The sequence below is a fragment of the Eptatretus burgeri genome, chromosome 5, assembly GCF_056783735.1.
Source record: "Eptatretus burgeri isolate ZD-2024b chromosome 5, Ebu_testis_v1, whole genome shotgun sequence".
Lineage (NCBI taxonomy): Eukaryota > Metazoa > Chordata > Myxini > Myxiniformes > Myxinidae > Eptatretus > Eptatretus burgeri.
In genome coordinates this window covers 119,028,934-119,042,291 of record NC_140965.1, presented here as the reverse complement: position 1 = coordinate 119,042,291, position 13,358 = coordinate 119,028,934, and the positions used below count along the sequence as shown (strand labels likewise).

The 13,358-nt window shown below is 40.4% G+C and overlaps 1 protein-coding gene across 4 annotated transcripts in view; it reads right to left on the bottom strand.

Annotated features, from left to right (window-relative positions):
• Positions 1–5,422: 5,422 nt before the first annotated feature.
• MICU1 (mitochondrial calcium uptake 1) overlaps positions 5,423–13,358 on the bottom strand; it is an 89,766-nt gene continuing 81,830 nt past the window's right edge. For all 4 annotated transcript variants that reach the window (XM_085883493.1, XM_085883492.1, XM_085883491.1 and 1 more), the window contains exons 11-12: positions 11,941–12,030; positions 5,423–6,259 (exon numbers count right to left, since the gene is read on the bottom strand). In XM_085883493.1, the coding sequence (XP_085739619.1) occupies positions 6,099–6,259; positions 11,941–12,030 (251 nt within the window). In that variant the 3' untranslated portion in view covers positions 5,423–6,098. The remainder of the gene's footprint in view (positions 6,260–11,940; positions 12,031–13,358) is intronic.

Here is a 13,358-nt window from a genome sequence, read left to right as displayed (position 1 = left end):
ATGTGGATCTATCTATAATTCCAGCAATCTGTGTGTGTGTGTGTGTGTGTGTGTCTGTCTGTCTGTGACCGCCGTTTCTCGACAACCGCCGGTCCGATCTGATTGAAACTTGCCAGGAATATTGCCGGGGCCCCGCAGATGTGCCTTTTCGAGGTTTGGTGTCAATCGGGCGAGCGGTTCCCAAGTTACGGCCATTTTACTACTTTTTCAGTGTTGAAAAGGTGTATATGTGGCAGCTGAAGGTGTCGTTCCACCTTCTCACCTTATCATGCCAATTTTTTCCCAAATTATTAATAACTGGACGATCCCGGTCCGATCGGATTGAAACTTGCCAGGAATATTGCCAGGGACTCGCGGATGTGCCTTTTCGAGGTTTGATATGAATCGGACGAGCGGTTCCCAAGTTACGGCCATTTATCTGTCGACCAATGACAAGACACGGTGCTATGACATTACGAATGATGTCACAATTAACGTTTATTTATTTATTCATTTTTTATTCTTTTAATTTTTTTGCACGATTGACGGTCCGATCTGATTGAAACTTGCCAGGAATATTGCTGGGGACCCGCGGATGTGCCTTTTGAAGGTTTGATATTAATCGGACATGCGGTTCCCAAGTTACGGCCATTTATCTGTTGACCAATGACAAGACACGGTGCAATGACATCACAATTAATGTTTATTTTTTATTTTTTTATTTTTTATTTGCACGATTGACGGTCTGATCTGATTGAAACTTGCCAGGAATATTGCTGGGGACCCGCGGATGTGCCTTTGAGGTTTGATATTAATCAGACGAGCAGTTTCCATGTTACAGCCATTTATCTGTCCACCAATATCTGCGAGAGAGGGGGACGGGAGAGGGGGGGATGAGAGTGGGGCGAGAGAGGAGGGGGGAGAGAGGAAGGGCGAGACTAGGGGGGATAGAGGGGTGGCAAGAGAGGGGGGAGAGAGAGGGTAGACGAGAGAGGGGTGAGAGAGAGGGGGCGAGAGAGAGGGGGTGAGAGAGAGGGGCGAGAGAGAGGGGGCGAGAGAGAGGGGGCGAGAGAGAGGGGGCGAGAGAGAGGGGGCGAGAGAGAGGGGGCGAGAGAGAGGGGCGAGAGAGAGGGGCGAGAGAGAGGGGGGCGAGAGAGTGCTGCACATACTGGCACTCATCTACGGGCACGTACTAATATATATAAATTTTTGGAAGGTTGGAAGAGGTGGAGATAGTAAATCTGGAAGTGGGGTGGATCAGTAAGGATGAAGTGAGGACTGCTATTAAGAGGATGAAGAGTGGAAAGCGATTGGCCCAGATGATATAACAGTGGAGGCATAGAAGTGTTTAGGAGAGATGGCAGTGGGGTTGTTAACCAGATTGTCTCATAAAATCTTGCAAAGTGAGAGGATGCTGGAGGAGTGGAGATTAAGTGTACTGGTTCCGATTTTCAAGAACAAGGGTGATGTGCAGAGTTGTGGAAATTACAGAGGGATAAAGTTGTTAAGCCACACCATGAAGTTGTGGGAAAGGGTCGTGGAAGCTAGGTTGAGAGGAGAGGTGATGATTTGTGAGCAGCAATATGGGTTTATGCCAGGAAAGAGCACCACTGATGCGATGTTTGCTTTGAGAATTTTGATGGAGAAGTATAGGGAAGGCCAGAAGGAGTAACATTGTGTGTTTGTGGATTTAGAGAAAGCTTAGGATAGGGTGCCAAGAGAGGAGTTGTGGCATTGTATGAGGAAGTCGGGAGTTGTAGAGAAGTATGTGAGGATCGTGCAGGATATGTACGAGGACAGTGTGACAGCGGTGAGGTGTGCGGTAGGAATGACGGACCGGTTTAAGGTAAAAGTTGGATTGCACCAAAGATCAACTCTGAGCCCTCTCCTGCTTGCAATGGTGATGGACGAGATCAGACAGGAGTCCCCATGGACTATGATGTTCGCGGATGACATGATCTGCAGGGAGAGTAGGGAGCAGGCTGAGGCGAGCCTCGAGAGGTGGAGGTATGCACTGGAGAGAAGGGGAATTATAGTCAGTTGGAGTAAGACAGAGTACATGTGCGTAAATGCGAGGGAGGGTGATGGTATGGTGCGGTTGCAAGGAGTTGAGGTGGGGAAGGTGGATGGGTTTAAATACTTGGGATCAACTGTCCAAAGTAACGGAGAGTGTGGTAGAGAAGTGAAAAAGAGAGTGCAGGCAGGATGGAGTGGGTGGACAAGAGTTGCAGGAGTGATTTGTGACAGAAGGGTAGCTGCAAGAGTGAAGGGGAAAGTATACAAGATGGTAGTGAGACCAGCTATGTTGTATGGTTTGGAGGCGGTGGCGCTGACAAATAGACAGGAAGCTGAGCTGGAGGTGGCAGAGTTAAAGATGCTGCGATTCTCGTTGGGAGTGACGAGGATGGACAGGATAAGGAATGAGCAGATTGGAGGGACTGCGCAGGGAGGACGGTTTGGAGACAAAGTGAGAGAGGCGAGATTGAGATGGTTTGGACATGTGCACAGGAGGGAAGCGAAGTATATCGGGAGAAGGACGCTGAAGATGGAGCCACCAGGCAGGAGGAGAAGAGGAAGGCCAAAGAAAAGGTTCATGGATGCGTGAGGGCGGACATGCGGGTGGTTGGAGTGTCAATGGAAGATGTGGAGGATAGAGCGAAATGGAGACGGATGATCCGCTGTGGCGACCCCTAACGGGAGCGAGCCGAAAGAAGAAGATATATATATATATATATATATATATATATATATATATATATATATATATATATATACATATATATCTAAATATATATATATATATATATATATATCTAAATATATATATATCTAAATATATATATACATATATATATATATCTAAATATATATACATATATATATATATATATATATACATATATATATATATATATATATATATATATATATATATATATATATATATATATATATATATATATATATACATATATATATATATACATATATATATATATATATATATATATATATATATATATATATATATATATATATATATACATATATATATATATACATATATCTATATATATATATATCTATATATATATATATATATATATATATATATATATATATATATATATATATATATATATATATATATCTATATATATATCTATATATATATATATATATATATATATCTATATATATATATATATATATATATATATATATATATATATATATATCTATATATATATATATATATATATATATATCTATATATATATATATCTATATATATATATATCTATATATATATATATATATATATATATATATATATATATATATATATATATATATATATATCTATATATATATATCTATATATATATATCTATATATATATATATATATATATATATATATATATATATATATATATATATATATATATATATATATATATATATATATATATATATATCTATATATATATATATATATATATATATATATATATATATATATATATATCTATATATATATATATATATATATATATATATATATATATATATATATATATATATATCTATATATATATATATATATATATATATATATATATATCTATATATAAATATATATATATATATATATAAATATATATATATATATATATATATATATATATATATCTATATATATATATATATATATATATATATATATATATATATATCTATATATATATATATATATATCTATATATATATATATATATATATATATATATATATATATATATATATATATATATATATATATATATATATATATATATATATATATATATATATATATATATATATATATATATATATATATATATCTATATATATATATATATATATATCTATATATATATATATATATATATATATATATATATCTATATATATATATATATATATATATATATATATATATATATATATATATATATATATATATATATATATATATATACATACATATATATATACATACATATATGTACATACGTATACATATACATATAAATAATGCTCACTTGGCTGTTCCTGGATGGGTTTGAGGGTGGAGGAGTAGCAGCTGAAATGTGAATCCTATCCAGGTTTCTCCTGATAATTTCATCTTTGCCTCTTGCTTGTTCAGGTTCCTTCTGATTACTCCAATGCAGTACTGTACCAATTTGGTCTTTAATTTAATTTTAATTGAATTTATTTTAATCCCATTCTAATTTAAATTGAATCATAATAAGAAATGTGATGGGTCAGGGTCAGGTGTCCAATCAAAGCGGGACATCTTAGTACCCGGTCATCACTGCCAGCTGTTATAAAGTGACAGTTCTAATTATGTCTCCTTTTAATTATGTAACACTCCAATAAACAAACACCACACAAAAGTCCTGGCGAGGGTCTACAATCAATGATTGCTCTTTTTAGCCACGTCTCGCTTGCGAAACGTGGCTCTAAGAGAGCTCGGCGTTGTTCTTGTTCTTCTTGTGAAGACAAAACCTTTAGGACTCGGCTCTTTTATATACAGGATCCGGATCTCCTTAAATACTAAACACCTGTACACATCCTCGCATTGACGGTGCCTTTTGAGAGCGTCTATCATCAACTTTTAAATATATTCGGACATTTGCTTTAAAGTTTCGAAAAGTTCATGTTACTATTTAAAGATTATTCCATTTAAAGTATTGTAATTTCGTAAATACACTATTTTCTCGTCATGAACGACGATCGTCCAGGACGGGTCTCGCTATCAGCTCCGTCAAGGCACGTGACGAAATATCGGAAGTTGTTGTTGTTGCTTTTTTCTTCTTCTTCCTCTTCTGGTGAAGACAAAACCTTTAGGACGTTGGTCTTGGACACATTTGTCCTTGTTCTTGTTTATTATGCGAAACCAGTCTCTCTTGCAGGTTATGATGGTAGTGGTATGCCATTTCGAACAAGTAGTCAGTCGGACCTAACGTTAACTACGGTGTTCACAGTGGAACAAAATGTGAAAATCATGAATTTTTGGTTTAACACAAAATCCTACATGCAAGTGGGCCGACAATACTGTCAGTATTACAATGTTCACACCGATAATGGACCTTCCAATGGGAGCATTCAGTGGTTTGTGTCGAACTTCCAAGCACATGGAAGCGTGAAAAATAAAAATATAGACAACAGTGGTCATCCACCAAGTGTTAATAAGGACAAAGGGAACATTGATCTGATGAGAGGTTCTGCAATCAAAAGTCCTAAGAAATCCCACCGTCGGCATTCCCGAAAACTGCCGATCTCATCTTCATCTGTGTGACGCATTCTCACTTCTGAACTGAAACACTACCCCTACATCATATCTAAGGCATAAACTAACTCTGAATGACATGGCAAGCCGAGTAACAATGTGATTGGTTCAGTGACTGAATACAACAGTGCATTAGCACTTTACTTGTGGCTAAAAATAAAATAACCAGTCAGAAAAACAAATTTCAAATCAACAAAACTGTCATTTATCCCAGGTGAGTGTTGCCAAATCGAGGGGAAAGGTGCAGGATTCTGGTGGGGGGGGGGAGGGAGATGGGTATTTCGATTATTATATCATGTACAATGATCAACAAAATAGTATTAAACAAAATAATCGAGACTATTGTGGGGTAAAGATCTCCATGTCCTCTTTTACACACCAAAGGTATGAAATACAAAGTTGATATTTGTGTGGGGAGACCGACAGCCAAATTACAACAGCTTCTTCCATCTTTTCAAGAAAGGGTGACAAAAGTAATTGAGACAGGTTAGAAATGTCACGGCAATCAAAATCAAAAAAAATCATGAAGCAGATGATAATGGCACACATTTACCCAATGAATCGACAGACTTGCTTTGCAAATAAATGTTTCCCTTTACAATAACAAACATCATTCCTTTTCATTCTGACCCGGAAATGGTTTGGCAGCACATTGTCGTTCTAAATTATATTCCGGAGGCACAACTTACAAAGCTTGAGAATCTATCCCAGGGCATGACAATATACCACACCCACCAAAGCAAATCAGAAAGCGATGCTTTCAGACAAACTCATTTCCTTCAATTTAATGTTGAAATCTTCTGCCAACTTGCTTCCTTGGTACACTTCCACATGGCCTCGAGGAGACGCGTAAATCCCATGTCTTTGGGTTTCTCAAGTCCTCTCATGAGGCGCTGCTTCATAATGGCCACAAACTCCTTGTTGCTCAACTCACCATTTTCTGTAAGCACGTCAGACACGATGCCACCATTAATCGTTTTCTTTTCCACTGCTTCTCATCTCCCCCCACCACCAACACTCAAGCTCATTCCTCCACCATGTCCTCCCTCCTCCTCACCAATAAGGCCCCTCAAAACTAGAGGGCCACCCTGCATTTTCATTTTTAACCCTGCATCTCTTCTATGATGAAATATAATCAATGGTGTTCATTTTCAAAATTAAAAAGTTTAGATTGAAAGTTCACACAGGTTGTGGTCCAGTTACCCACAAAAATCCAGGAATACAGGTGGATGGCTCAGTCGTTCTGAGCAGGGCACAAAATCAACAACTGCCACTGCCATCGATGCCCTCTTGTGTGGCTGTGATGCCGTTGCAAAAATTACCAGGTTTCCAGCCACTTTGGCTGCACTGTTTTTATTTTTTGGCCGGAATACCTCTTTTTTTTGATGAAGTAACAGTGTCAACCGTGAAAATGAGGATTGGAGGCATTACATTTCAACATGTCCTCGTACAACACCTTTTTATCAACACAGTGCACCTATATACAGTATTTTTTAAGGCTCTTCTGGCCAAACAGTTGCATTGACCAACATGCACTCGCACACGCACGCACACACGGTGGCGCGCTTTTATGCTTTGCAGCAACTAGAAGCAACAATACACACACGTGTTGAAAAGTAATGCCTCCAGTTTTTTTTCCAAAACAGGAAAAGATATTCAAATTAAACAAAGCACAGTCCACAAATTAGTTCTTCTCACCACTGGGTGATGATTTATCCTGCATCACTGTCTTTTGTACACCGAGCTCAATCGACAGACACACATCAATGCAATAAATTGCTTTACACAACTTTCATTCGCCAATGAACGTCGATAAGAGGTACGTTTTCTGCTGTTATAAACTCAATAACTGCACACACAGCTTGAACCACTTTGACGTTGTCGTGCTGCTCTCTGCCATCTTGATTACTCTCTGCCATCTTGACCACAAATTTAACTCATGTCAGAATCATGACCCATCGGCGGGCGAGAAGAGCTAATGTCTGGACTGCCCTTTGTTTCATTTGAATAACTTTACATGTTTTGGAGAAAAAACGAATAGGAGGCATTACTTTTCAACAAGCACTCATACAGGTTTATTCTTGTTTCGTGGTGTGGTGTGGTGTTTGTTTTTTTTCCAAACTCTGATTGGGTGGTCCAGGCTGCAGAGGCTGTGAGCGCACTCTGCATATTTGGCAGCTACCAGAACTCCAGAATTATTTGCATCTACATAGTACGTACACCACTTAGACAATAAATAAGTATAGTGGATCGTGTCTGTCGCACTAACTCTTGCATGTTTATACGTTGTGATGACGCAATAGTATTGGTGTGCGACATTGTAAAGCAATCGTATAAAGCCGGAGAAACGTTTTTGAACTTTTCTTATGAAAAAAAAACCCCCTAAAAACAAAACTCTTCATTTCATATACACACAGTGCTGTTAAAGTCATTTTTGGTGAAAATTCACAATGACACAACAAACAAAAACTTTTTTTATTGTGTCACATTGTATTCCCCTGGATTTACATTTCTGATGGAAATATTTAAATGTGTATTGATAACATAAAGTTTGTAAAAATATAAAACTTTTTCCAACAGCGCAGTGAAGGTCACTTGCCTTCACAGTTTTATCATTTCATACGCATCTTTGAGAGGGAGGTTTCAAAAAAAAATTTAAGATCCCACAAAATTATTAAAATTGAAAATAATGAGAGAATTTTTACATTTCACCAACTAAAAAAAAAAATTCATGGGAAAGTTTACATTGGCTTGTTTGCCATTCAAATCTAGGCATGGAGCTCTTGATGCTGGGATCTCAGATTCAAATCACATGTCATATGTCGATTGCATCACTGTCTGTTAACATCAGAATTAATGAATGTGAAAAATGACGTTTCCTGTTCATGGAATACATCTAAAAGTTCCTCGATGAGCCTGAGACAATGTCGGAAAAAGAAAAGGAACTGAATTACAACTTGAACCACGACCCTTCCCTGGACCTGTACTTTAGCATATTATCATACTCATAGTACGAGTGTGTTATGGATGATGCAAATTTAATTATGTTTTGATTTTAAGTTGGGAGGATGGCACAATAAGTGGAGTCCAAATTTGTACACAGAAAAATATGAAAATACAATATAGCTTTGAAGAAAGACATTGGACTTCGCTTTAATCCCTAACCACCACAACAAACACACATGGTGACTCATAAAACAGCTCATTGATGGTCGCTGGAGGATGAGCCAGAACTGCAGGGTCTACCAGCGTGCTCAGTTCCTCAATACCGACCACCGACTTGTTATAGCAACTCTGAAGTTGCAGCTTAAATCCAGGAGAATGGTACCATCCCAGCCTAGGATTGATCTTGGCAAGCTCAAGGATGAGAGAGAGCTGAGGAGTTTGTGAACAGGCTGAGTGGAGATTTGAGGAGTCTGGGTGCTTTGGGAGGTCCTGAAGAGTTGTGGAGTGCCTTCAAGACCACCGTCCTTGATGTTGCCAGTAGATGTCTTGGAACTCACCGGAGGGCGAAGAAGAATTTTGTCTCAAGGGACACTGGATACCATTGACCAGAGCCACAGTGCCAGGCTGAATGGCATAGCTGAGCTGTTTAGGGAGCTAAGGCATAAAACTGTACATGCACAAAGGGTGGACAAGGAGGCCTATGTGCGAGGAATCTGTGAGTGGGTAGAGCATCACCTGTGGTCAAGTGATTCACGTCCTGCTTACAGGGGGACTCGCGCATTGCATTCATCCAAGCCAGTCTCTCGGTCAACTGCACTTAGAGTGGAGGGTAGTGGGCTCTTGACAAAGGAGTCCGACGTGGAGGCCCACTGGACCGGTTACTTTGAGCAGCTGTACCAGGCTGATCCACCAGCTGATGAGTTGGATATCAGGGGTGTTACTGTCCCTATTGCTGACCCTCCAATCAACTGATCCACCTTCGTTTGTTGGAACACAGGCTGCGGTGAACAGATTGAAATGGGGTAAAGCTCCTGGGATCTGTGGCATCCATGCTGAACTTCTCAAGGCTGGCGGACATGCTGTACTCGTGTAATTGCATGCAGTTCTGTGCTCTTCCTGGAACACAGGCATCATCCCAACTGACTGAAAGAGGGGCATTGTTGTGCTTCTCTGGAAAGGGAAGGACGATCGCCAGGACTGCAACAACTACGAAGGGGTGACGCTGCTCTCAGTGCCGGGCAACGTCTTTGCTCAGATAATTATTGATAGGGTTCGCCACCATCTGCTTGAGCACGAGCGGCAAGAGCAGTCAGGCTTTACACCAAAGAGGTCAATGATTGACCGCTTCCTTGCTCTTCGGGTCCTCACCGAATGCAGACAAGAGTTAATCAGGGGTACGTACTGGCCCCCACATTTTTCAGTGCTTGGATGCTCTGGATTCTGGGGAGGATGTCGGAGAGATCAAGCTGCGGTGCATTGTTTGGGATATCTCTGGATATCCCAAACTATCCCCCAAAATAGACAAAAAACAACAAAACAATCATTACCATCCCAAATCCTTTTGGGGGCCCTCGAGGTGATGAATGAAGAATCGGAGCTGCTGGGATTAAGGGTTTCCTGGGTCAAAACTAAGATGCAAGCTTTCAATGACATCTTTGATGCTGCTATCTTGTCTGCACCCATTTGTGGTGAGGATGTTGAGGTCACGGAGAGATTCACTTACCTTGGCAGTGATATTCATGTCTCTGCTGGGTGTGAGCCAGAGGTCAACAGATGCCTGGGTCAGGCTTGGGGAGTCATGGATTCACTGGATCATGGAGTGTGGCGCTGCCGGTACCTGTGTAGGAAGACAAAAGTCTGAGTCTTCAGGTCCTTGGTGCTTCGAGTCTCGCTCTATGGATGTGAGACTTGGACTCTGACCAGGGATCTGAGACCGAGATATAATTCCCATTGGTACCAGGTCTCTTGGGAGAATCCTTGGCTATCGCTGTTCGGACTTTGTGTCCAACGAGCGGGTGCAGTGAGAAACTCAAATGAAATTTGTTACCTGCATAATCCACGAGTGTCAGATGCAGCTGTATGGACATGTGGCTCGTTTTCCAGACGCTGATCCTGCTCACCAGATTCTCTCATCGAGGGAGTCTCGTGAGTGGAGGAGGCCAATGGGCTGACCACGTGCCTCATGGTTGCAGCGGGTTGATCAGCATCTCAAGGAGATGGGGATGGGCTAGGAATCTGCCAAGGGGATGGCCAGATGGATGCCTCTGGAGTGCCGGCAGAAAGTGGACGCAGCGACGCGCTGCTTCAGCGCATGCTCCCATACCTGACCTGACTCAACCTTGGACGTGCTGCTTCTACTCTTCCAACAATGGATGGAGGCCCTCAATGTCAAACATGAGATCAAGACAGTCTTTCTGGACATATCTTGTGGTTTTGAATAGTCTCGCATCCTCCTTCCTTACTCTCCAAACTGTCTGCCTATGGCATTCCAAGGCCAACTCCACACATAGCTTTCTGATGTCCTCTACTCTTGTAAACAAAGTGTGGCACTCAACGGAATCCTTTCAACTCCTCTCCCTGTCAAGGCTGGAGTGCCCCAAGGCAGTGTTCTGGGTCCAGTTGTATTCTTGATCTTCATCAATAATCTCTCTGATTCTGTGCAAAATCCTCTTTATCTATTTGATGATGACTCCACCCTCTGCCATGACATCCCTCATCCTTCAGACAGATATGCAGCAGCCTCCACCTCTCTTCAGACCTTGACAAAATCACAAGCTGGTCAAACATTCGGAATACGTCTTTCAATACGGACAAATCTCACACTCTCAATATCTCTCTCTCTCCCTCCAATCTACTTTCTCAACAATCCTCTTGAGCATGTTTGGTCACTCAAACTCCTGGGTCTCACTATCAGCCATGATCTTTCTTGGGCACACCACATTTAAAAGTTGGCCTCTAAAGCCAGTTGCAGACGAGGCATTCTCCATTGTACAAAGTCCTTCCTTGGCACAGCTAAACTCCTATTCACCTACAAAGCCTTATTCTGCAGCATGGAATCCTGCTCCCCCTCTCAGGGCTGGCACCCCTGCCTCACACCTTGCTCAGCTCGACATTGTCGAAACTAAGACCTTCAGGATCATTGGAATCTCACGTAATGAAGCCGAGTCCATGGGCCTATCACTTTCACATCACAGATGGGTTGGTGGTCAGTGTCTTTAACTCCCTCCTTTCTGGTCTCACACCCTCTGTTATGTTATTTCTATGCTTTCTTCCCACCAGCACCACCCCCACTTCATGGTTCTGCAGGACGCGTGCGGCCCGTCAGCATCCCCATTCAGGTGAAACTCCCAAAATCTGGAATCACTGCTCAATTCCACTCATTGGTTCTTTTTCCCCACCAATGGTACTAACTTCCACAAATGCTCCAATTTCATTCTTCCCTGCAGGTCTTCAAAAACAGCTGCTCACCAACATCTCAGATCATCCCCCAACCAAAACCATGATCTTTTCTACATCTGTTAAACCACCCTCAAACAACGTCGTCAACCCCACCCCCCACCCCCCCTCACAAATTTTCTACAATATAAAGCCCATGTGACTCAGGCAGATGTGGTATCCTCACTGGCCTAGGATTGCCTTCTACAGTAAAGGTGTGCAAATCAATGAAACACTTACCATCACTATCAAAAAGTGCGAAAACAACATTGCAGACGTGATCCGACAGCTCGACTCCTGCCACAGTCCGTGCTACTTGCTTCATGGTCACTGGAGGGAAGATCAAAAGGAAAACTCAAAAAAGTTGCTTTTCAGGTATCAAGTTATAGAACAGGATACAAAGTGTGGTTTGAAAAAAAAAATCTCATCACTTGCAACGTCTCGCTCAATGGTTTCAATTTTTTTTTTTTTTAACGACGTGGATATTGAATGACGAATCACTCTCCCAGCAATTGTGAAGGCCAAATATTAATTAAAACTTCAACCTTGTAATTTCACAGCGTCAACACTATCGCCACCAGTCGGTCTTTTTCAACCTGGACCATGGAAACCACTCATGTTGAAAAATGTTAATTACATCAAATCAACTTGCGCACAGCACAACGGAATTAAAATGGTGCGAGCCATAAACTATTATTTACGCATCACTCCAGGTTTTATAATCCGCAAGTACAGGCCTCATGGATCACCGACCGGATAGATGAACAAAGAAGCACGAGGTAGGCAGTTACATTGATGCAGTATTACCAAGTCGTCGTCGGGTTGAGAAATTGATTTTCACATTCACCACAAAGATTACACGTGACAACACATCAAAACTTGATCCTGAAAACTCTTCGATGTCAATCACGTGCCGCATATATGTGAACACAACCTGAATACTGGCTGTTCAGCCACAAACTATTATGATGGGAACATACGTCTTTTTGCACGCGCGCACACACACACACACACACACACACACACACACACACACACACACACACACACACACACACACACACACACACACACACACACACACACACACACACACACACACACACACACACGACAAGATTCAGCTTGCATTAAAAAATAATAATAAAGGAAAAGAAAAATAAAATTGACTTGTCGAGGAAAAAGTACTTTATGAACCTTAGAATTGTTGCCAGAACACATTCAAATAGTTTCAACAACAAAACAAAAAAAACCAATGTCACCCCTAGGGTGACCAGTATCTTGCCAAAATGTGAACATGAGTGACTTATTTATTCGATTAAAGTTACTCAAAAAATAAGGGTTTCGTCGACCTTGATGCTTGACCTTTTTGTGACCTTGACCTATATATTTTCATAAGGTTAATGGTATCTCTCCAGGACCGTTGCACATGAAATATCAAGAGATTTTGATGAGAACTGAGGAAACAAAATTTTCATGAAAAATCCATTTTTTCGTCATGACGTCATCAAATGACGTCATAGCGTCAAACTTTTGACAGATCTGGAAAGCACTTATCAAGCGCTTTCATATGAGGTATTACTCGATATGGTATCTACGATTTCAAAATTTGACCTTGGGGTCAAAAACTTTCGACCTCCAGCGCTAACCATGAAGGT